General features: G+C 42.8%; 1 protein-coding gene across 4 annotated transcripts; it reads right to left on the bottom strand.

Moving 5' to 3' along the window:
• Positions 1–119: 119 nt before the first annotated feature.
• Positions 120–16,791, bottom strand: LOC106585919 (G-protein coupled receptor-associated protein LMBRD2B). 4 transcript variants are annotated; one of them, XM_045706706.2, is made up of 18 exons: positions 16,646–16,791; positions 16,114–16,389; positions 15,688–15,788; positions 13,660–13,758; positions 13,370–13,537; positions 13,008–13,218; positions 12,489–12,563; positions 12,240–12,353; positions 11,898–12,081; positions 11,153–11,334; positions 10,720–10,853; positions 10,367–10,472; positions 5,888–5,985; positions 5,555–5,661; positions 5,267–5,313; positions 4,917–5,016; positions 4,204–4,332; positions 120–1,425 (listed from the first exon to the last, which is right to left on the bottom strand). In XM_045706706.2, exons 2-17 carry the CDS (start codon positions 16,285–16,287, stop codon positions 4,229–4,231), a joined length of 2,004 nt encoding a protein of 667 aa, XP_045562662.1. In that variant the 5' UTR covers positions 16,288–16,389; positions 16,646–16,791; the 3' UTR covers positions 120–1,425; positions 4,204–4,228. The 4 variants fall into 4 exon arrangements, 2 of the variants coding, with proteins under 2 accessions (XP_045562662.1, XP_014028136.1); XM_014172661.3 differs by having other exon boundaries at positions 4,236–4,332; XR_006761737.2 differs by lacking the exon at positions 5,267–5,313.
• Positions 16,792–25,658: the final 8,867 nt, after the last annotated feature.

The following is a 25,658-nucleotide window of genomic DNA, read 5'->3' as shown; positions in this document are numbered from 1 at the left end:
CATTTAACCCCTACAGAGAAGAACACTGGAGAGTCTGGAGCCAAAGGACCTATCCACTGTCGGGGTAGGTTCCTTGTCAATCATTTGCTTATTGGTGAAATCAGCAATCAGACAATATCTTTAAGTAAATCAATCAAAAACCTTTATTAATGCAATTGCAGACAGAAGTTGACAACAGGAACATGGCACGCATGTTTCCCCGTAAATTCTGCACCCCACCTAAGGGCACAGCTGATTTCATACATGTGATCCCTCCCTAGTGGTATGATCACCTACGTCAATGTATGTGTGTATCAATAAGCTGAGGCTACCTTATAAGGCAGCCTAGTACAGTAGCTTCTCTGAATTTATTAGCATTGTCTACTGTCACACAAGATCAACATGTCAAAACCAGACAGCAGTTACTTCTCTTGATCTAGTTTCAGTCTGACTCAGGCCCAGCCTGCAGCTCACTCTCACAGCAGCCAGGGCTTAACCACAAAGACTAATATAGATGCTTGTTCAACGTATAGTGGCAGAGTTTTTAGACACATAGCAACAGTATCTTACTATAAGGCCTGCAGCAAAACATATAGATCTTAAGGTCCCCTTAATCAATAATGGGGAAGGTCTTTGGGACCCACCCCCGTACGGGGACCACACATATAGGCTGTGTGCCAAATGGCACCCTATTCCCTTTATAGTGCACTACTTATGACCTGAGCCCATTGGAATGCAGTCATAGAACCATAGTAGCCTTCACACATACTGTATGACCCACTAGGCCTAAAGTCTCCCATTAGCAGGTATGAGGAGGTCAAATCATCCCTTCATCACCATAAACCATCAATAATAATGCTCTCATTAACAGGTATAATAATGTAGATCAAAGTTAATTTACAAATTCATACCTTTTATTTAATTGATATTTGGCAAAATAGTTTGAAAGGTGAAAAGGTGAAACGGTACAAATCTGTTGTTCTGCCCCTGAACAAGGCAGTTAACCCACTAGGCTGTCATTGAAAATAAGAATTTGTTCTTAACTGACTTGCCTAGTTAAATAAAGATAAAATCACTGAGTAGTTGTTACAGAATGAATGGGTTCTAAAAACGGAAATCAATGCATCCCTTGTTCCTGAGGTCAGACAATGTTTTGTTCTTGGGGGACTACTGAAGCCAGTCCTGATCTCGGATCAGGACCCCCTGGTCCATGTTATCGTATTCATTATGATCCCAATGTGCATTAAATAAATATCTCTCTCCAGACAAACAGGCTAAAGGACAAAAGAGAAGAAGACAATATCCATGGAACTCTAGCAACTCTAGTGTGGGCAATGAGGAAAGGTTAGTTCAGTCCCACAGCCTCTGAGCAGGGGCTCCTCTCAGACATCGTTGAAAATGTGTGTCCGAGAGGACGCCATGGAGAGGTAACGTCCTCCTGCATACCTGGAGAGGGACAGACCAAGGAGAAATAATATCAGATCAGTCATTCCCCTTTCTCTTTGTCTCTTCTACTGCCATTATAATACAACAATGTTTTCCCACCATGCTCTGTAATCCACTAGCCTGGGTGCCAGTCTGTAATCTACTAGCCTGGGTGCCAGTCTGTTTCTGCTCTCTTGCCAATTCTTTATGGAGTTTTCATGGCTTGACAATGAAAATTGAAGGCAAAAGCACACTCAGATCTGTGACCAGGCTAGTATTTAGTATTCGCATTAAGCTAGATTCAATCCAATATCATGGAAGATCTGCTCTTTAGTGCGATTAAAATTTAAAGGAAATGTTCGCGCGTTTGTGGAGACTGCATTCACGGTAAACGCTGCATGTCGGCTCAATCACCTTTAAATTTCATTCACACTATAACACGGATCTTCCGCGACACCGATTAAATCTAGCCCTAATACACTGCTCAAAAAAATAAAGGGAACACTTAAACAACACAATGTAACTCCAAGTCAATCACACTTCTGTGAAATCAAACTGTCCACTTAGGAAGCAACACTGATTGACAATAAATTTCACATGCTGTTGTGCAAATGGAATAGACAACAGGTGGAAATTATAGGTAATTAGCAAGACACCCCCAATAAAGGAGTGGTTCTGCAGGTGGTGACCACAGACCACTTCTCAGTTCCTATGCTTCCTGGCTGATGTTTTGGTCACTTTTGAATGCTGGCGGTGCTTTCACTCTAGTGGTAGCATGAGACGGAGTCTACAACCCACACAAGTGGCTCAGGTAGTGCAGCTCATCCAGGATGGCACATCAATGCGAGCTGTGGCAAGAAGGTTTGCTGTGTCTGTCAGCGTAGTGTCCAGAGCATGGAAGCGCTACCAGGAGACAGGCCAGTACATCAGGAGACGTGAAGGAGGCCGTAGGAGGGCAACAACCCAGCAGCAGGACCGCTACCTCCGCCTTTGTGCAAGGAGGAGCAGGAGAAGCACTGCCAGAGCCCTGCAAAATGACCTCCAGCAGGCCACAAATGTGCATGTGTCTGCTCAAACGGTCAGAAACAGACTCCATGAGGGTGGTATGGGGGCCCAACGTCCACAGGTGGGGGTTGTGCTTACAGCCCAACACCGTGCAGGACGTTTGGCATTTGCCAGAGAACACCAAGATTGGCAAATTCGCCACTGGCGCCCTGTGCTCTTCACAGATGAAAGCAGGTTCACACTGAGCACGTGACAGACGTGACAGAGTCTGGAGACGCCGTGGAGAACGTTCTGCTGCCTGCAACATCCTCCAGCATGACCGATTTGGCGGTGGGTCAGTCATGGTGTGGGGTGGCATTTCTTTGGGGGGCCGCACAGCCCTCCATGAGCTCGCCAGAGGTAGCCTGACTGCCATTAGGTACCGAGATGAGATCCTCATACCCCTTGTGAGACCATATGCTGGTGCGGTTGGCCCTGGGTTCCTCCTAATGCAAGACAATACTAGACCTCATGTGGCTGGAGTGTGTCAGCAGTTCCTGCAAGAGGAAGGCATTGATGCTATGGACTGGCCCGTCCGTTCCCCAGACCTGAATCCAATTGAGCACATCTGGGACATCATGTCTCGCTCCATCCACCAACGCCACGTTGCACCACAGACTGTCCAGGAGTTGGCGGATGCTTTAGTCCAGGTCTGGGAGGAGATCCCTCAGGAGACCATCCGCCACCTCATCAGGAGCATGCCCAGGCGTTGTAGGGAGGTCATACAGGCACGTGGAGGCCACACACACTACTGAGCCTCATTTTGACTTGTTTTAAGGACATTACATCAAAGTTGGATCAGCCTGTAGTGTGGTTTTCCACTTTAATTTTGAGTGTGACTCCAAATCCAGTCCTCCATGGGTTGATAAATTGGATTTCCATTGATTATTTTTGTGTGATTTTGTTGTCAGCACATTCAACTATGTAAAGGAAAAAGTAGTTAATAAGATTATTTCTTTCATTCAGATCTATGATGTGTTGTTTAAGTGTTCCCTTTATTTTTTGGAGCAGTATACTATTTCAAATAAAGACTGGGGCATAGTACCTCTGGGTTGGAGAATGACTGGGACATAGTATCTCTGGGTTGGAGAATGACTGGGGCATAGTACCTCTGGGTTGGAGAATGACTGGGGCATAGTACCTTTGGGTTGGAGAATGAGTGGGGCATAGTACCTCTGGGTTGGAGAATGACTGAGGCATAGTACCTCTGGGTTAGAGAATGACTGAGGCATAGTACCCCTGGGTTGGAGAATGACTGAGGCATAGTACCTCTGGGTTGAGAGAATGACTGGGGCATAGTACCTCTGGGTTGGAGAATGAGTGGGGCATAGTACCTCTGGGTTGAGAGAATGACTGGGGCATAGTACCTCTGGGTTGGAGAATGACTGAGGCATAGTACCTCTGGGTTGGAGAATGAGTGGGGCATAGTACCTCTGGGTTGAGAGAATGACTGGGGCATAGTACCTCTGGGTTGGAGAATGACTGAGGCATAGTACCTCTGGGTTGGAGAATGACTGGGGCATAGTACCTCTGGGTTGGAGAATGACTGGGGCATAGTACCTCTGGGTTGGAGAATGACTGGGGCATAGTACCTCTGGGTTGGAGAATGACTGGGGCATAGTACCCCTGGGTTGGAGAATGACTGAGGCATAGTACCTCTGGGTTGAGAGAATGACTGGGGCATAGTACCTCTGGGTTGAGAGAATGACTGGGGCATAGTACCTCTGGGTTGAGAGAATGACTGGGGCATAGTACCTCTGGGTTGGAGAATCACTAGGATCTAGTACCTCTGGGTTGGAGAATCACTAGGATCTAGGCTTGTGGTGTCCACGTCCTGAAGTAGCCCATTGTGATCCCCGCTCTCTCTCCAGGTCAACTGGGCAGCTGAAGAGAACACACATTTAAGTTTACGTCCCAAATGGCAACATATTCCCAATGTAGTGCACTACTTTTGACCAGGGCCCATAGGGAAAGTAGTGCACTACATAGGGAACAGTGTTCCATTTGGGACGCAAAATAACATTTGATTGACGGCTATAATGCATTAGTGTCACAGCTGTTTGAATGATCGGACCAAAATGCAGCGTCTGTTTCGTTCCACATATTTATTAAACGGTGAAACTTAATGCAATGCAAAAAATAAACTGAAGGACAAAACAACAAACCGTGACGCAGGAGAAACAAACACTACACACAAAATATAATCACCCACAAAAGACAATTGGGACAAACATCAACTTAAATATGACCTCCAATTAGAGACAACCGGCTGCCTCTAATTGGAGGTCATGCCAAACAAAAACCAACCTAGAAATACAAAACTAGAAACTGAACTTAGAAATACAAAAAACAGACAAACACCCCCTGTCACGCCCTGACCTACTCTACCATAGAAAATAACAACTTACTATGGTCAGGACGTGACAATTAGGTCTGTTGAAAATGATCATCATAAACTTCATACTCACTGTCACTGCTGTCTGAGGGAGAGTCGTTGTCCTTTAACTCGGAATAACCATTTCTGTTCCTCCTCACATTTCGCTGTTCTCCATAGCGCTCTCTCCATCCCTGAAAAATAGTTATTTTACATGGTGTAGGGTTACGTTGACCCTAGACGTCCGTTCTTGAGTCAGTTTTTAGGGAAGCTGATCCTAGATCTGTACCTAAGGGAAACTTCATGCCGGAGCATTTTACACAGACAGTGAACCCAATGAGCTGGCAGGTGGTTCATAGTTTGGTAATGCGGTGGTGTGAACATTGATATGGGGTCTTCTCCAGTGTTCAGAGAAGACTCAAAATAAGAAAGGACCGTGCTCACTCGTTTCCGACTCTCCCCATCCTCGCTTCTCTGTCGGTTTCTTCTTTCTGCAACAACAACAAGCAGAGATAGTGGCAACATTGTCCCAGACTTGGTCTTATCCACACTGGACTCCAAAAGGAGAGCTTCTCAAATGGCATCCAGGCTGAGTGTACAACAATGCTCTGGGGTGAAGTTTCCTTTAGTTACAGATCTAGGATCATCTGCCCCTCCCACAATATTAACCTCAACCAATGCTAATCTGATCCAAGATCGGAGTCCAGAGGCAACTTCACCCTACAATAGTACCTCTTCTGATAAGCTCTCTGCCCTCTTCCACCAGCTCAGAGGTCAAGTCATCGCTCTGACTAATATACTGTGGGAACCCCAGGAGGTTGAGACAGCGGGTACCCAGGCTGGAAATACACAAGGGAGGGGAGGAAGAAAAACACACTGCCATGTGTTAGTTAAAGGAGGCAATCTGGGGTTCCATTTCTGGACTTTAAATGAATATAGCCATTGATTGTTAAAGCATATAACTTCTAAACTGATCCTATGAGACAAATGTCAATATAGACCCTGTTGTCTTATGATGGGAATCCCCTGGAGAGGATGTCAAATAGATCTGCAGACAAGACTTACCTGCAGTAGGTGGCGATGCAGAGGAGGACTATGAGCATGGGGTAATAGATGTAGAAACCATCTGCTATGAAGGAGAGGAGACGCATAGAGCCCATGATCTGGTAGACACAAGAAAGATGGAGTTGAGAAAATGGTGGCTCCAATACCTAGAAAGTCTAGCTGATTAAATAAATCCCAGTAGGGTCATGTTCATTATTCAGTAGCATGCCAAGTGGGTTCCTCACGACTTGACTAGTTTTCCTTTACAATGAGAGAGCCCATGTGACCGAGGCTGCGTCCCAAATGGCACTGTATTCCCTATATATGGGCATAGGGCTCTGGTCAAAAGTAGTGCACTATATAGGAAATAGGGCTCTGGTCTAGAGTAGTGCACTATATATGAAATAGGGTTCTCATCTAGAGTAGTGCACTATATATAGGAAATAGGGCTCTCGTCTAGAGTAGTGCACTATATAGGAAATAGGGCTCTGGTCTAGAGTAGTGCACTATATAGGAAATAGGGCTCTGGTCTAGAGTAGTGCACTATATAGGAAATAGGGCTCTGGTCTAGAGTAGTGCACTACAGACTACCACAGTATGAGTCATAATACTCATAAAACCTAGCGGTCAAATTCAATAAATTTCCCACCATTCCTTTTTCCCACAGCCCTTATTTTAATTGTTTCTAAAATCCACTCTGGGAAAAATGAATGGTGGAAAAACGATTGGAACCATTTCCCTGTTTGACCGCTAGGTTTTATGGGTATTATGACACCTCCACTGTGGGGTCTATACTGCCCTACAATGGCAAAACGCAGAAACTACACTTTTGGTCAAAATGTAGTTAAGACTGAAATCAGGCTTGGCAGTATCTGTTTTAGTGTCCTGGTTGAATTATGTTCCGTTTCAGAGAAAATAGAGTGTGAAATTTGCAGTAACTAAGTGAAGTTACTGCACTTTAGCTTTTTTACACCATGTTTTGACTCCTGTTACCCACTCTGCCATGCAAAGGCAAAGAGCAGTAAGTACGCAAACAATGAAAGTGAGAAAAATGTCTTTAAAATGTATTTGCTGTCCAGCCAAATATGTTGTAGGTAGATAAGAGATACACTGATGTATCATCCGATTATGAAGTCCTTTTTATGCATATAAACCATGATTTGATTTGACCTATGACCCCTAAGTCAAATAAATTACCATACAAAGTCAAACAGAAAAAACAGGAAAGTTGAATAAACACATTTCGATTGTAGATGCTGCACAAACACAAATATTTAGTATAAACATTCTGCGTGATGAAATAGTCCTATGGTGAGAAGATTATTGAGGGTTACTACAATATAACGTTCAAAACACAACTACATATCATCATTAAATACAGTTGGAATGTAGTTAGAACTCTCAAACAGTTCCCATCAAACAGAAAAACAACAAGAAAATTGAATCAACACATTTAGATTGTAGATACTGCACTTTTCCTTTGCATTAAGCATATACAGTGCCTTCAGAAAGTATTCACAGCCCTTGACTTTTTGCACATTTTGTTGTGTTAACAGCCTGAATTTAAAATGGATAAAATTTAAATTGTGTCACTGGCCTACACACAATACCACATAATGTCAAAGTGGAATTATGTTTTTAGAAATGTTTACAAATTAATAAAAAATGGAAAGCTGAAATGTCTTGAGTCAATAAGTATTCAAACACTTTGTTATGACATGCCTAAATAAGTTCAGGACAAAAGAATGCTTAACAAATCACAATAAATTGCATGGGCTTACTCTGAGGGCAATAATCGTGTTTAACATGCATTTTTAATGACTACCTCATCTCTGTACCCCACTCATACAGATAATTGTAAGGTCCCTCAGTCGAGCAGTTAGTTTCAAACACAGATTCAACAAAAAAGACCAGGGAGGTTTTCCAAAGTATCGCAAAGAAGGGCACCTATTTGTAGATGGGTAAAAAAAAAGCTGACATTGAATATCCCTTTGAGCATGGTTAAGTTATTAATTACACTTAGGATGGTTCATCAACACACCCAGCCACTACAAATATACAGGCATCCTTCTTAACTCAGTTGCCGAAGAGGAAGGAAACCGCACATGGATTTCCCCATGAGGCCAATGACGAATTTAAAATAGTTACAAAGTTTAATAGCTGTGATAGGAGAAAATTGAGGATAGATCAATAACATTGTAGTTACTCCACAATACTAACCTAAATGGCAGAGTGAAAAGGAGGAAGCCTGTACAGAATAAAAATATTTTAAAACATGCATCCTGTTTGCAATAAGGCACTAAAGTAAAACTGCCAAAAAAATGGCAAAGAAATTAACTTTATGTGCTGGAGACAAAGCGTTATGTTTGGGGCTAATCCAACACAACACATCACTGAGTACTACTCTTCTTTTCTTTCTTCTTTTTTTACCCTTTTTTTCTCCCCAATTTCATGGTATAAAATTGGTAGTTACAGTCTTGTCCCATCACTGCAACTCCCGTACGGACTCGGGAGAGGCGAAGGTCAAAAGCCGTGCGTAATCCGAAACATAACCAAACCACACTGCTTCTTGACACAATGGCCACTTAACCCAGAAGCCAACCGCACCAATGTGTCGGAGGAAACGCTGTACACCTGGTGACCGTGTCAGCGTGCACTGCGCCCGGCCTGCCACAGGAGTCGCTAGTGCGCGATGGGCCAAGACATCCTTGCCGGCCAAACCCTCCCCTAACCCGGACGACGCTGGCCAATTGTGCACCGCCCCATGGGTCTCCCGGTCGAGACCGGCTGCGACAGAGCCTGGAGTAGAACCCAGAATCTCTAGTGGCATTCCTAGCACTGCGATGCAGTGCCTTAGACCACTGCACCACTGGGGAGGCCTGTTCATATGTTCAAGCATGGTGGTGGCTGCATCCTGTTATGGGTATGCTTATCATTTACAAGGACTAAGGAGTTTTTTAGGATAAAAAAATCCTAGAGGAAAATCTGGTTCATTCTGCTTTCCATCAGACACTGAGTGACAAATTCACCTTTCAGCAGGGCAATAACCTAAAAACACAAGGCCAAATATATACTGGAGTTGCTGAAGACGTGAATGACGATTAAGGCAGCCCCCCCCCCCCCCCCCCCCCACCTCTCTGATTCAGAGGGGTTGGCTTAAATGTGGAAGACACATTTCAGTTGAAGGCATTCATTGTACAACTGACTAGGTATCCCCCTTTCCCTTTCCCTTAGCAAGACGATTTTGAATGTTCCTGAGTGGCCTAGTTAGTTTTGAATTAAATCGTCTTGAAAATCTATGGCAAGAGTTGAATTGTCTTTCTAGTAATGATAAACAACCAACTTGGCAGAGCATGAAGAATTTAAAAAAGAATAATGTGCAAATATTGTACAATCCAGGTGTGGAAAGCGCTTAGAGTTACCCAGAAAGACTCGCTGCCAAAGGTAATTCTAACATGTATTGACTCAGGGGTGTGAATATGTATGTAAATTATTGTCAAAGGAATTATTCTGTTCCAATGATAATAATTAACAATCAATAAGCCTTGACTAATTCCCAAGGTTTGTAAGACAATGGGTTAATAATTAGGCAAGGACTCAGTTTTCTGCAAAATGTTCGTACGGTTTATTCAGAGAACGTTCTGCCCAACATTAACAAAGAAGTTCATTTTATCCTCTCTCTCCGCTTACGCACACACCTCCACACCAAAAGTAGATAACCTACGCACACACATACACACAAACAGTAGGTGAACAGTATCTCTCCCTTGACTTCCCACCACTGTTAATCACTATCCAGCGCTGTCTGTGCCTTCCCCCGAGATTACTGAGACCTTGAGAGTTACTCCCATATTTCCTCCAAAGCCTCTCAAAGTTGCTAAGTCAGGTAGAACAAATGTCTACAGTCCTCTTAGGTCCATCAATACGCAGACACATTTCTCTCCCTTTCCAGCCTCTACTAGACTTTATGGGACTAACGTTCAGTACATTCATTATTCATTATCCATGCTACATAACTACTAATTAATAATGAATTATTGATTCATTTACCTTTATTAGATCATTCTCTTATCAATTATATATCTCTTTCATTTGCAAAAATTTTCAAAAACAATATTTTGAGGGCTCATAGGTGAAATTATATTTTAGTCATTTAGCAGATGCTCTTATCCAGAGCGACTTACAGTAGTGAATGCATACGTTTCATTTCATGCATTTTTTATTTTTTTTTGTACTGGCCCCCCGTGGGAATCAAACCCATAACCCTGGTGTTGCACACACCATGCTCTACCAACTGAGCCACAGGGAAGCTAATCAGTGGTCATGTTTATATGCATAACAATTACTTCATAATAATATGATACATCAGTTAATCTACCTACAACCTATTTGGCTGGTTAGGAACAAAATATATATATATTTTCATTTTGACTGTTGCCGTAGTTACTGCGTTTTGCGTTTGTAGGGTGGCATTTGGGATGCCCACCGGGTGTGACTCACTGTGGTGTATGCTGTCTCTATTCTCTGCTGGTGAGAAATGGAGGCGTCCATGTGGATGAGACCCAGGAAGTTGAGACACAGCGGAGGAGTCAGTCGACAGAACAACCTGCGTTTTAAAGGTATACACACGGTACTCAAAGTGATACTCAGACAAACATGTTGACTGAAATGTTGTAGAGTTCTAAAGCTCTAGAACCAAGCTCAAATAGTGACATCTATGGTGTCCATATTAGGACAGCCGCAGTCTCAGCTTCTTTCAGTCTCAGCAAGACTTCTTTTTGAGGCTGTCCTAAAATGGACACCATAGACACACCTTCACAAAACATGGTATATTTTAGCGGTGAGAGACGTACATTCCGCTGAACAGTAGGCTGTAGGCGTCTGTCTGATGGTGAGGTACCAGGTAGTAGTAGTTGAAGACTCGGATGCGGAACACGGTGGAGTAGACACAAACACACAGGAACAAAATAGTGACGAAGCACGCCATCTGGTGGTGGACAGAACATCACAACGATCATTTGGCTCGTTGGTACTCAACGGAAAAACCTTTCTCCATATTTCCTGTTATACTTACACATTTTCCTGTATGTAATTTATCCACACTGTGTTTGCAACTATGCTATCCTAAACATCTAGTAGTAGTAACAGTATTAGTTACTTTATTGTCGCAGTTAAGACATTTTTCGGATCAACATGCCAATAAACTAGCCCGGTCCCAAATCAGCTTGTGCTGCAGACTGGCACCCAGGCTAACTATACACACAGAATCCCAAAGATAATATCTACCTCTATGTACAAGTAGCTGTAGTCCCTCTCTGCTAACTGGATGAAGATGGCGAAGAGAGAGAGGACAGGATGTGTGCTGAAGAATGTGCATTCAGACCACACCACAGCCACAGAGAGTAGAGACAGCAGTAGTGCCAGCAGCCGGTAGCACCACTGTCGCAGCACACACTCCCAGTACCACTCTATAGAAAAACACCACACCAAATGTTGCTAAATAGATCCATTCAATTGTTGGAAGCGTTAAGATTACTGGTGTGAAGAGTTTTGCTTCTTTTTAATAAGTATACTTTTTGCTCCATGCACCGGGTAAATTAAGGTGTGTGAGTTTACTCTTTTGAAAAGTTCACATTTCAGTCAGATATTGCAATGAGTATTGGGGCAGGGAGGGACACACACGAGGATAGATAATAATACATTCATACACACACAATTGATGAATATCAAGAGCCAATCTGTTGAAGATACTGAATAAAGTCGTTCTCTGTGTACATTTGATAAGTGGATTTTCTAAAGGGGCTGATACAGCTTTCACAACACAGTCCTTTCACGGCAGCCAGAGTTCAACGTGTTCACAGGTCAGCTGACCGTGGCTAGACAGTAGGCATACAGTAAATTATATCCCAAATAGCATCCCATTCCCTGTAGGCCCTGGTCAAAAGTAGTGCACTACATAGGGAATAGGCTGCCATTTGGGACACAGCCATAGGACTATTGAAGAAATCAGTCGTCCCCTACTTGAACTCACCTATGGTGGGAGTGTACAGGTATTTGCCGAGCCAGCCGGGTGGCTGGGAGGAGAGGAAACTATGGACAAACTGATGGGAGGCACTGGTCTCATTCTTACACACGTCCTCTAAATGGAAGGCCTCTTCCAGAAGGATCGCCCACTGGACCTGTGTTTGACTGTGTCTCTGGCCAGCATAGATCACCTGGCCAACACACAATACTAGGATCACCCCACTCATAGACACTATGTACATCATGGGTTACTTTCACAGCAACAATCTGAGCCTAATTCAATCACCGTCCGACCATATAAAGGGACATTTCAGAACGTTTCATTAGGGGGTGGTTCAACCATAATTACTTGCTTATGAAGCTTCACTAGGCTCCTTTTGGAAGGATAGGTCCTCTGTGTGCTTTCATCCTCACTGTCCTCCGCGTTCAGCCTCACCATTTTCTCCTGGATTTCCATGGGACACTAAAATGGATGTGCTTAGTTGAGATTTTAGACTTAGTCGTTCATATTAATAGTTAACATGATTCATTATCATTATTATAGACTATACCGCTGGTTTACACACGGATGTATTCAACTTTGTTCTAACATTCTTACCTTTCTCAAAATAGTGTCAATGTTGTTCCTTAGGGGGTGACTGTACCCAACTGATTCGTTGACATTTGCCACCTCCTGTCAAAGAGAAATTCATTCAATGGCCCAAAACAATGCATTGATTTGTCCTACTTTTTACTCAGCGATATGACTGTCTCTATAAAGGGTGGTGTAAACACCAGAGAGAGTGCAAAGCAAGAGGCTGATCTGATATGAACTGCCTCACAGATAATGGTGGCGTCAGAAATGGTCACCCCATTCCATAAATAGTGCACCACTTTTAACCAGGGCCCACAGGGAGCCATTTTGGACGCAGACAATATTTACCATCTGCACAGGAGTCCGCTCCTCTCTCGTACAACGTGAGAACAAATGCTGCCAAGATTAGCCCCTTGCGTCGTACTGTCTTTGTTTATATTGGAGGTCTGCCCCGCTATACTTACGGACACGCCATATCGCTGAGTGGACCTTTGAAAACCATCGTACTTTACTACTTCCTTTAGTTCTTCTCATCCATCTCACCTCCATGGCGTCATCCATGTTTTCCTCAGCGTCTGACTTTTCCGTCGCCAGCTTGGCCACCTTGAAGTAGGTCTTGGCCAACAGGTAACCGTGGCGAGAGGAGTTCCAGTACAAGCACGGGATCTCCACCAGGCCGTAACCTAGCAACAGCACCAAGAGGAAAAGCCCCCAGGTGTTTGCTGCTGCGATGCTAATGGTTTGCAGGCCCTGCCTGGAAGAGAAGACAGAGACACTTACATGCTGATCTAGGGTCAGATTTGCATTTTCCCTACTAATGGATAATGTTTAGATTGGGTTGGATTGAGGCAGGAGGGGGGACGGGACAGGACAGGGATGCAGAAGGTGTGATGGGGTTTACTCACCAGGTTAGCTGCCACTGGGGATGGACAGCCACGTAGATAAGCAAGGAGCAAAAGATGATCAGGTAGGTGCCATAGTAGATGGCGTTCTCGATAAGGGCCGTCTTAATCTTACCGAGGATAGAAAAGCCCCCAGAGCGTGCATAGGACTGCATGAAGGGGAGCAACAGCCTGAGTAGACAAACAGACGGACAAATAAAAACAACAAAAACACATTAGCCAAAAATAGAGTGGAAATCTCCTCTGGTAAATGGTTGCTATTGCAGTCAGGGTGGGTGGACAGTGGAGCTCACCAGGTCAGACACTGAGAGGTCCAGTAGACCACACGCCAGAACACTGGCAGAATTCCATCAGGAATATAGCTCCATGGCTTGTGACATACTTTAGGTGTGCTGTAATTAAAGAGACACCAGCACAGGTCATCCTCATAAGAGACAACACTATGTACACATTGTAAAGGAAACCACATGAATACAGGACAACCGTTACATAACCACAAGTCATAAAGTTGTCAGCAGACAGTCCAGTGGGTACTTACAGTTGAAGTCGGAAGTTGACATACACAGCCAAATACATTTAAACTTAGTTTTTCAAAATTCCTGACATTAGATCCTAGTAAAAATTCCCTGTCTTACGTCAGTTAGGATCACCACTTTATTTTAAGAATGTGAAATGTCAGAATAATAGTAGAGAGAATTATTTATTTCAGCTTTTATTTCTTTCATCACATTCCCAGTGGGTCAGAAATGTACATACACTCAATTAATATTTGGTAGCATTGTCTTTAAATTGTTTAACGTGGGTCAAACGTTTTGGGTAGCCTTCCACAAGCTTCCCTCAATAAGTTTTGTGAATTTTGGCCCATTCCTCCTGACAGAGCTGGGGTAACTGAGTCAGGTTTGTAGGCCTCCTTGCTCACACACGCTTTTTCAGTTCTGCCCACAACATTTCTATAGGATTGATGTCAGGGCTTTGTGATGGCCACTCCAATACCTTGACTTTGTTGTCCTTAAGTAATTTTGTCACAACTTTGGAAGTATGCTTGGAGTCATTGTCCATTTGGAATATCCATTTACGACCAAACTTTAACTTCCCGACTGATGTCTTGAGATGTTGCTTCAATATATCCACATAATTTTCCTCCCTCATGATGCCATCTAGTTTGTGAAGTGCACCAGTCCCTCCTGCAGAAAAGCACCCCCACAACATGATGCTGCCACCCCTGTGCTTCATGGTTGGGATGGTGTTCTTCGGCTTGCAAGCCAACCCCTTTTTCCTCCAAACATAAAGATGGTCATTATGGCCAAACAGTTCTATTTTTGTTTCATTAGACCTAAGGACATTTCTCCAAAAAGTACGATCTTTGTCCCCATGTACAGTTGCAAACCATAGTCTGGCTTTGTTATGGCGGTTTTGGAGCAGTGGCTTCTTCCTTGCAGAGTGGCCTTTCAGGTTATGTCGATATAGGACTTATTTTACTGTGGATATAGATACTTTTGTACCTGTTTCCTCCAGGTCCTTTGCTGTTGTTCTGGGATTGATTTGCACTTTTCGCACCAAAGTACGTTCATCTCTAGGAGACAGAACATGTCTCCTTCCTGAGCGGTATGACGGCTGCGTGGTCCCATGGTGTTTATACTTGCGTACTATTGTTTGTAAAGATGAACGTGGTACCTTCAGGCGTTTGGAAATTGCTCTGAAGGATGAACCAGACTTGTGGAGGTCTACCATTTTTTTCTGAGGTCTTTTGATTTTCCCATAATGTCAAGCAAAGAGGCACTGAGTTTGAAAGTAGGCCTTGAAATACATCCACAGGTACACCTCCAATTGACTGAAATGATGTCAATTCGCCTTTCACAAGCTTCTAAAGCCATGACATAATTTTCTGGAATTTTCCAAACTGTTTAAAGGCACATTCAACTTAGTGTATGTAAACTTCTGAACCAGTGGAATTGTGATACAGTGAATTATAAGTGAAATAATCTGTCTGTAAACAATTGTTGGAAAAATTACTTGGGTCATGCACAAACTAGATGTCCTAACCGACTTGCCAAAACTATAGTTTGTTAACAAGAATTTTGTGGAGTGGTTGAAAAATGAGTTTTAATGACTCCAACCTACCAAACTTCCGACTTCAACTGTAGCTCTGGTCCAGGTACTTAATTAGCGAGTTCCTCTACTAGCTCCCTCTTACGCTACGTTGAAGCCAGTCACTACACAAATTGGTCATGAATTTAGTCAATGGCGTTCAGTGCATAGCATAACAGGGTGTTAGTTGAGGAACGCGGTAAGGTCCTGGACCAGATCTGTTGGTACTGTACCTTGTAGGGAAGACAGAGGAGTTGGATGTCTGATTAAAGGGGTCTGAACTGGTCAGATCCCTGGGTTTCTCGTTGTCAATCTTACACTGGTTATATATGGTCTGAAATAAGAATGTGTGCGTGCGCAAACACACATGCACGCACACACACATGCACACACACGTACACGCACACACACGCACACGCACATGTAATGAAGCCAATATAGTAATTTAATGTACTACTATTTTGCATGACAGAATAACAGTTTTTCATCACTTTAACACCCCTACTGTACATCTCCCTACATGAGCAGATTTTCATACACTCTGGGGTGAAGTTTCCTCTACAGATGTAGGATCAGCTTCCCTTCCCCAAATACCAACCTTAACCAATACTGGGGGAAATGCTAAACTGACTCACGATCGGCGGGTAGGGGCAACATACCGTGCTGACATCCAGGGGAAGGATGAAGACGATGAGGAAGCAGAGATACCAGGACAGGAGGGTCCCGAACAGCACCAGTGGGTGTTGCTTGCGGAAGTGTCCATAGCGATGCAGGAGAAATAGTGGCAGGAAGAAAACCAGCACAATCTCGATACCCAGGGCTCCACCGCTCATCCTGTTGCTGCTATAGCCACATACTGTGCATCACCTTCACACACTGTCTGTCTGTCTGTCTGTGTGTCTGTGTGAACCCTGCACAGACTGGGGGGCGGGTACCTAGGTAGCAATACAAACACATTGACAATGCTACGGTACAAATCCAAAGGGCTGTGTGGGCTAAATGCAAATATGACTCATGTGTTTTACCCGTTATATAACATTTTCCTGATAGGCTGAAAATGTAATGTTGTAATCTAGCCTATAAGGACTAGTAGCCTATAAATTAACGTTAGCGATATTTTTGGTCGATTTAATTAATTAAGATTAACAATATTGTTAATATCAGGCCACAATACAAGTATAATAAGTTTACCTCGATCCTTGAACCCCAGCTGAAATTATCCGAGCCGGTCTCTTCTCTCACGTATAATAACCTGATAATAACATAGTGTTCCGAAAAGTGGTGTACGCAACCTTTGAAACAGTTACGCAACAATGCGCGTGTCTGGACCAACTTGGCATGTCGGGAAATGTAGGCTATGTGCCTACACCCTCTAGCTCACAGAGGTGTCAAACTCATTCCACCGAGGGCTGAGTGTCTGCGGGTTTTTAGTTTTTTCCTTTCTATTAAGACCTAGACAACCAGGGTGTTCTTTACTAATTGGTGACCTTAATTCATCGATCCAGTACAAGGGAGGAGCAAAAACCCGCAGACACTCGGCCCTCAGTGGAATGTGTTTGACACGTGTGTGCTAACGTCATATTGTTTTTTTTTTTTGCAGAGAATACTTTTGAATGGGTAGGCCTAATCTGCTTTTCAAACAATAACAGAGTGGACACTCCGCCATTGTTTTGGAAAAACAGCTTGAGGGATGGCTGGAGAAATGTACTGTACCTTCGCTCAAATTAATGGACAGAGCCAAGGATGCATGTAGGTCTACTGAGATCAACATTTTATAGTTTTAACCATCTTTTGAGGCTTGTACAATGTTTGTTTACAAACAAAGCTTATGTTTTGGGATCTGATGGTGTACTCAGTTGAACTGAACATGAGACGTGTATATGTTTTAGCCTATTCCCCAAGAATCGATGGATCTACAGTATATCATTAATATCAAAGTCCAAAAATGTATTTACCAATCGGAGATTGCCCCTTAAACCTTAAAAGCAACACTCCAAGGGGTCAAAAAAACGATTTAAAAAAATAAACTTAAAAAAAAATCTTTCTGAAATTGTAGGACTTTGTCAAGCTGCTAGTTACCGACATAAAAACACAATTTAAGATGATTTCTGTGTTAATGTGGAGGAATTAAAAATAATCTATCTTTTGTACACTAGTGGTGTGCTGCTTAACTGAAAATTTGGACTCAAAATTTGTGATAAAATCACAAAATCTAGGACAGCGGTAGATGTATGTACCCTGAAAATATATAGATATGGAGCCACCCCAGATTTGGTCCCTGGGGGTGTGGCAGCCACTATATATTTTAAATTCCAGTCAAAATCTCTATACCAAGTTGAGAGTCTCATCTTTCAGATACATTTGGAACTAAGTGGAAAACTTAAGTGTGATGACACTGGTGGCTATATCGCCTGTAAGGCATATCAGTGGCTATTTTAGATCGTACTGGTACATAAAATAACCTCAGTTGCCAATTTCTCAGCCTCTGAGTATCACAGAAACACAACACTTTAAATGAATAACAGAAATATGCTTATGACAAGTTGCTATGGATTGATCAAAATAACTGTTAAAAACATGAAAAACATACAAAAACGTATGTTTTTATTAAACATCAAATTTGGCCAAATATATGCTCATTGTCTCACAAAAGGTTCTAAAAAGTAAACGTGTTAGGGTTTGACAGGAAGTGTAATTTTGCCATCATTTCCAATTTGAGGTAAAAAAAAATGACACCCTTAGTGCTTTTATAGAGATGACTGTCTTCATGAATTTCAATGGACAATCTAAAACCACAACAAAACAGTGAGGCCGCCACTTTTTAGGGGATAAACAGTTGAGGCTAATACTGTAGGCTAATTCAATTATGTAGGCTATCTAATATTCTGTAGGCTAATTGAATTATGTAGGCTATTGTCACGTCCTGACCAGTAAAGGGGTCTATTTGTTATTGTAGTTTGGTCAGGTTTTTGTTTTCATGGTTTTGTGTATGTGTTTAGATAGAGGGATATTTTGTGTAGAGTGTTTCTGGGGTTTATTGGTGTAAGTGTCGATGTAGAGGGGGTAGTTGATTTAGGATGTATCAATTTATCCCAGCCTCAGACACTTGCATTGGGATACAGACCTACTGAGAGTTATGTAAACTGAGGCTACATCTCTACATGAGACACTCATTGGGACAGCGCAAGGGGTTTACACTGTCTAGGGGGGTCAGGCACGGGAAATGACTCAAAGGTAAAGACACAGGAGTGTAGTGCAAACAAAAGGGCTTTTATTAAGAAAAATACTAATTTAATCCTGGCTCTTCCAGAGCTCTACAGGGTCACAAAAATACATCTCCAAGAAAATGATCAGGTGGTTGAGGAACTCATTTCTATGCAGTCACCTACATTGAGATACTATTTGAGCCTCTATTCCACCTGAGACAGCCTCATTTCTTTGATCTGATTTCAATCTGTGCATTCCTTCCCATTTGATGTTACATTCAGGTGGAATGTAATTTTGTATAAATTTAATCAAGGAACTTGGAAGAATTGCCCTGCTGTTAATTTTGTACTTTGCCCTTGCATGTAAGATTTAACCTCCTCTCGCAAGTTATAAGAATTCGGTATTAGATGTGTTATTTCTACCAACTCCATTGCCTCGAGTCTCCTCTCTCCAGCCAAGTCAACTTATCATTACTTGCGGGTCTAGACCTTTCTATTCAATCACATATTCATGCAGGGAAGTTAATGCAAACATTTTCCATGAGAGGTCAAAGACCTTGGAAAAAGTAGAGAAATGTTTGCAAATGTATTTTTCTGAATTTCCTAAAGATAACCACCAGGTGGCACTGATGTCAATCTTGTGACGCTAATCTCTGTGGAGGATTGTTTACAAACCGATCTGTCACATAAAACCCGCAATGTCTTATTAACTCAAACATCGTCACACTTACAGAAGAGGTTTCGCTTACAGAAGAGAATCCCAGTAGCTTCGAGGTAAAGTCAGTCGTGTGACTGGCTGATGACCATTCTGTAATAAGTGTTTCATTGTTAGTAGAATAAGACACGTGTGAGTTTCGGCAGCTATATGAACAACATTAAAAATATATGTAATGGGGAGTAGTTCACACTCTGGGTCTCTGGGTTCATAACCAGGCTGATGTGGATACTTTAATGACATTATCTACACCCTATTACAGGGGCTGAGTCACTGGCTTATTGGTGTTCTTCCATGCCGTCCCTAGGAGGGGTGCGTCACTTGAGTGGGTTGAGTCACTGACGTGGTCTTCCTGTCTGGGTTGGCGCCCCCCCTTGGGTTGTGCCGTGGCGGAGATCTTTGTGGACTATACTCGGCCTTGTCTCAGGATGGTAAGTTGGTGGTTGAAGTATTCCCTCTAGTGGTGTGGGGGCTGTGCTTTGGTAAAGTGGGTGGGGTTATATCCTGCCTGTTTGGCCCTGTCCGGGGGTATCATCGGATGGGGCCACAGTGTCTCCTGACCCCTCCTGTCTCAGCCTCCAGTATTTATGCTGCAGTAGTTTATGTGTCGGGGGGCTAGGGTCAGTCTGTTATATCTGGAGTATTTCTCCTGTCTTATCCGGTGTCCTGTGTGAATTTAAGTATGCTCTCTCTAATTCTCTCTTTCTTTCTTTCTTTCTCTCTCTCGGAGGACCTGAGCCCTAGGACCATGCCTCAGGACTACCTGGCATGATGACTCCTTGCTGTCCCCAGCCCACCTGGCCGTGCTGCTGCTCCAGTTTCAACTGTTCTGCCTGCGGCTATGGAACCCTGACCTGTTCACCGGACATGCTACCTGTCCCAGACCTGCTGTTTTCAACTCTCTAGAGACAGCAGGAGCGGTAGAGATACTCTCAATGATCGGCTATGAAAAGCCAACTGACATTTACTCTTGAGGTGCTGACTTGTTGCACCCTCGACAACTACTGTGATTATTATTATTTGACCCTGCTGGTCATCTATGAACATTTGAACATCTTGGCCATGTTCTGTTATAATCTCCACCCGGCACAGCCAGAAGAGGACTGGCCACCCCTCATAGCCTGGTTCCTCTCTAGGTTTCTTCCTAGGTTTTTGCCTTTCTATAGAGTTTTTCCTAGCCACCGTGCTTCTACACCTGCATTGCTTGCTGTTTGGGGTTTTAGGCTGGGTTTCTGTACAGCACTTTGAGATATCAGCTGATGTAAGAAGGGCCATATAAATACATTTGATTTGATTTGATATATTATTAACGCCTAACTATGTGTTACTTTCTACAGAGAAATGTCAAACTGTTATGATAGGTATATTTCTTTATTCACAAATTACATTTAACAAATACTACAATAATGCAGTTTACATGACATGTCTAACTGAGTTGCAGTTCACTTGAACACGTTCAATGACTATAATGAAACAATGTAATCAGATAAGAATAATTCTAAGATGCTATTCTCTAATAAAGGACATCTACTATCATCCTCCTTCTATTATGTTTCAATCACAAGGCCATGCCCACAGCCTTTAGAATGTTAAAGGGATAGTCCACTCACATTACAAAACTACATATTGGTTTCTTTGCCCTGTAAGCCATTTATGGACAAGGTGTGATTGGTTTTGTTTACCTGGGCACTGTGTCATTTTGTAATTTGGGTGAACTGTCCCTTTAAACAGGCTGGGCTAGGAAAGCAGTAGGAATTCTCACAGAGTAACCTATTGTCTGATTTAGGATTTGTTTTTATCCAGAATGTCATGCCTTGATATTTTATGATATTGATGGCTTCTCATGTCAGTTGTTTTTTATCAAACAATACAAGTTTAATATGGGGGATAAAAGATCAGCAGTATTTTCCTCCTTTCTAAAGGAGGGTAACTTTAAACAGGATACTAACAAAGGCTGCTACTGGGTTTCTGTTAACTCCCCTTGGCACCATAAGAATTACACCATGGGTTTGTGAAAGAGGAACTCTTCAGCCCTTGTTGCCAATGAAACTGAAAATAGACTCCTCCTGAGCAGATTACGAAATACACTGGATATTTCTGGTGATGTACAGGAAGATGTGAGTGTGTTTCTCAGACAGACAAGTAACCAGCCGTGGGCAGATGAAGTAGGGTCCATTCAGATATGAGAACAACCCACTTGCCTTGTCCCGGACTCTTCTAAACAACAGACTACGGCTACGTTGAGACCTTTGTTTGAAGTTTGATCCATGGGAAACCCTGGGCACAAAGATGCTGTGGGACAAAGCGGGCACAGTGCTGCTGGTCCCTAGAGTGGCACCATAGAGCACGGATCCCATAACCTGCCCCCGATTCAGCACCCCCTGGGAGGGGCCACTCCCCAGCCCACCTATGGTAGCTTCAGCCGGGGATAACTCCACAAAGAGGGATACGTTTACACACTGAAATCGAGGGCAGGGTGTGGGGTAATAGAGTGTACAAGCTAGTTCGGGACGCTTTGTGATGGTGTCCAGCCTATTTCTTTGGGGATTAGGTGGTCAGTGACATAAAGTGGGTTTGAGTTGTAGTGAACATGCAACCATGGAGGGAAAGCTAACTCCCAGGTAGCCAAGTAAATATGCACACCTATTTCACACCCTCAAACATGTTCCCACCCTCAAACAAGCTGGAAGTATTAGAAAATGAAACGACGTGTGGAAATGATTTACAGAACTGAAATATGAATGTGAAACAAGAACAAACTTAAAATTTGATTTCATCTTGAGAGAACCATGCCTTAAGGAAATGTTAACCATTCTTTTGTCTACTTCACTCTGTTTGCTCACCCAGGCCTAGAATGAATCACCTTCCACCCTTTACATGTTAGTAATTGAACCGTTTTCATCTAAACGAATGAATGAATTTTTGTAGAAGTATTTTCACTAAATATCCTTTTTCATGCAAAGATGTTGATTTGTCAGTCAATCACAGGGATAACACCCTTCAAATTCACATGACGTGCGATGACAATGGCCATTATAAACCCCTACTGTCATCCCATGATCAGATGGGACAGAAATACGAGAATTTGTTCTGTTCCGCATTTCAGACAGAATCTATTTACCAGACTCCACAGCATTACAGCATGAAGAGACTTAGGGAGCTCAAACCCTCCTCCAGGCAGAACCTCAGTGAGGCTAGGATTATGTACATAGGCATCTCAACGACAAATGTTTGTGTTTACACCACACTGTACATCAAGTAAACACCACACTGTACATCAAGTAAACACCACACTGTACATCAAGTAAACACCACACTGTACATCAAGTAAACACCACACTGAACATCAAGTAAACACCACACTGTACATCAAGTAAACACCACACTGTACATCAAGTAACACTATACTGAACGTTAAGGAAACACCACACTGTACATCAAGTAAACACCACACTGTACATCAAGTAAACACCACACTGTACATCAAGTAAACACCACACTGTACATCAAGTAAACACCACACTGTACATCAAGTAAACACCACACTGTACATCAAGTAACACTATACTGAACATCAAGTAAACACCACACTGTACATCAAGTAAACACCACACTGTACATCAAGTAACACTATACTGAACGTTAAGGAAACACCACACTGTACATCAAGTAAACACCACACTGAACATCAAGTAACACTATACTGAACATCAAGTAACACTATACTGAACGTTAAGGAAACACCACACTGTACATCAAGTAAACACCACACTGTACATCAAGTAACACTATACTGAACATCAAGTAACACTATACTGAACGTTAAGGAAACACCACACTGTACATCAAGTAAACACCACACTGTACATCAAGTAACACTATACTGAACATCAAGGAAACACCACACTGTACATCAAGTAAACACCACACTGTACATCAAGTAACACTATACTGAACATCAAGTAAACACCACACTGAATATCAAGGAAACACCACACTGTACATCAAGTAAACACCACACTGAACATCAAGTAACACTATACTGAACATTAAGGAAACACCACACTGAACATCAAGTAAACACCACACTGAACATCAAGTAACACTATACTGAACATTAAGGAAACACCACACTGTACATCAAGTAAACACCACACTGAACATCAAGTAACACTATACTGAACATTAAGGAAACACCACACTGTACATCAAGTAACACTATACTGAACATCAAGTAACACTATACTGAACATCAAGGAAACACCACACTGAACATCAAGTAACACTATACTGAACATCAAGTAACACTATACTGAACATTAAGGAAACTTGGACATTTTCAGCTTCCAGGGAATGTGTGCAGATCCTTGCGACATAGGGCTGTGCATGATCATGCTAAAACATGAGGATGTCAGCGAATGAATGGGACAACAATGGACCTCAGGATCTCATCACAGTATCTCTGTGCATTTAAATTGCCATCAATAAAATGCAATTGTGTTTGTTGTCCGTAGCTTATGCCCATACCATAACCTCACTGCCACCATGGGGCACTCTGTTCACAACGTTGACATCAGCAAAGCGCTCACCCACACGAGGCCATACACCTGGTCTGCGGTTGTGAGGCTGGTTGCCAAATTCTCTAAAATGATGTCATGGTAGAAAAATGAACATTCAATTCTCTGGCAACAGCTCTGGTGGACAATCCTGCAGTCAGCATGCCAATTGCACGGTCCCTCAAAACTTCAGACATCTGTGGCATTTTGTTGTGTGACAAAATTACACATTTTAGAGTGGCCTTTTATTGCCCCCAGCACAAGGTGCACCTGTGTAATGATCATGGCATGCCTGGGTTCAGTCACAGCCTGGGTTCGAACCCGGGTCTGTAGTGGTAGACCGCCGCGTCACTCGGGAGGCAGGAACAGCAGTATTCTAATCATTAGAATGCCTATATCATAACTGCCAAATCTGTATGTTAATTGGTTTGATGGCTCCTTCCTGTCACCCACAACTTGATCCCCCATCAACTGAATCAATAACCTGATCCCAGATCAGTTTGAGTTTGCTATACAGATATGGGATCAGACTACTGAATCAACACTGTATTGATGACTTACGTATAAATGTGGTGAAAATCTTACATGTGACATATAACTGATTCCTATTCTATTATCCATCAGCAGTCCTGTATTTCTTTTTCTCTCATAAACTTTGCCCTCGTTTTCCTGTAATGCAGAAAGCGTTCCATAGCTGTGCTCTTCCCTGAGAGGCCCCTGAGTGTGGCCCCTGGTCCAGCCAGTGTAGTTTAATAAGCCAGGCGCTGGCCAGTCCAGTATACTATAGGTGATGAGAGTCATCCAGACGTTCTCAAGCCCCAGGGGGCGACCACAGCACTGTGGGGATTCTCACCGAAATTTGGCACTCAGGAGCTGTTTGTCCACTGACAAATGATCTTGTGCTCAGATGTACTGTAGTGTTCCTGACAGCTTGACTGAGGGCTTCTTTGTACTGGCTCTCCCCTGAGACGACGAGGGTCCGGAGACATCAGGAGAAACGTTAAATAGAACAGATTAGCTGTTCAACACTGCCAATGTTGTTATGTCACTGCCTTGACTTACTGTGTATTTGTTCCATAGGTATGTGTAAGTTTGGAAATGCAGTAGCCAGTAGTCTAGAAAGAGCATATGTATTGTATTGTATTGTATTGTATTGTATTGTATTGTATTGTACCGTCACTGCCAATTATTTTCTCTCTTACCAATGTTTTTTATGTTTTATTAATTTACAAGGTTGTAAGTCATATGGGGTGGCAAGTAGCCTAGTGGTTTGAGCGTTGGCCCTCAAGTCCCTCGCAATGATTATTTTACTATCTGACTGTATATTTTAGGCCTGTGTTTCTTTCAGTGTAAAGTTGCATAAAACCACTGTAGCATGGTCAATATTTGCTTGGACTCTACACTTGATTCTGAGTTTTCTAGCATACAGTCAATGTGGATATCAAATATCACCACAACTGCACATGACTGAGGGAGTCATCTTCGTGGAATTTGGGAGGAGGATGTCTAGCGACGAAGAAGCTCCATCCGTATTTTAGATGGCTATAGCACTGCTGTTGGTCTAGTGTCTGATTCTGTTTTTTCATGTCCAATCAAGCTGAACTGACGAAGCGTGAAAAGCATGTGAAAGAAGAAAATTAAGAAGGCCTCTTTTTCCCTGCTGTGGCAAAACCTCATTATTCCTCAAGCCCCTCTGTCTGAAAAGGGAGGTATTCCTTGGTGGAGAT

This window comes from Salmo salar, chromosome 24 (genome assembly GCF_965601325.2).
Source record: "Salmo salar chromosome 24, fSalSal1, whole genome shotgun sequence".
In the NCBI taxonomy this organism is placed as follows: Eukaryota; Metazoa; Chordata; class Actinopteri; order Salmoniformes; family Salmonidae; genus Salmo; species Salmo salar.
The sequence above is the reverse complement of the archived record's forward strand: the minus strand, read 5'-3'. Positions and strand labels throughout refer to the sequence as shown.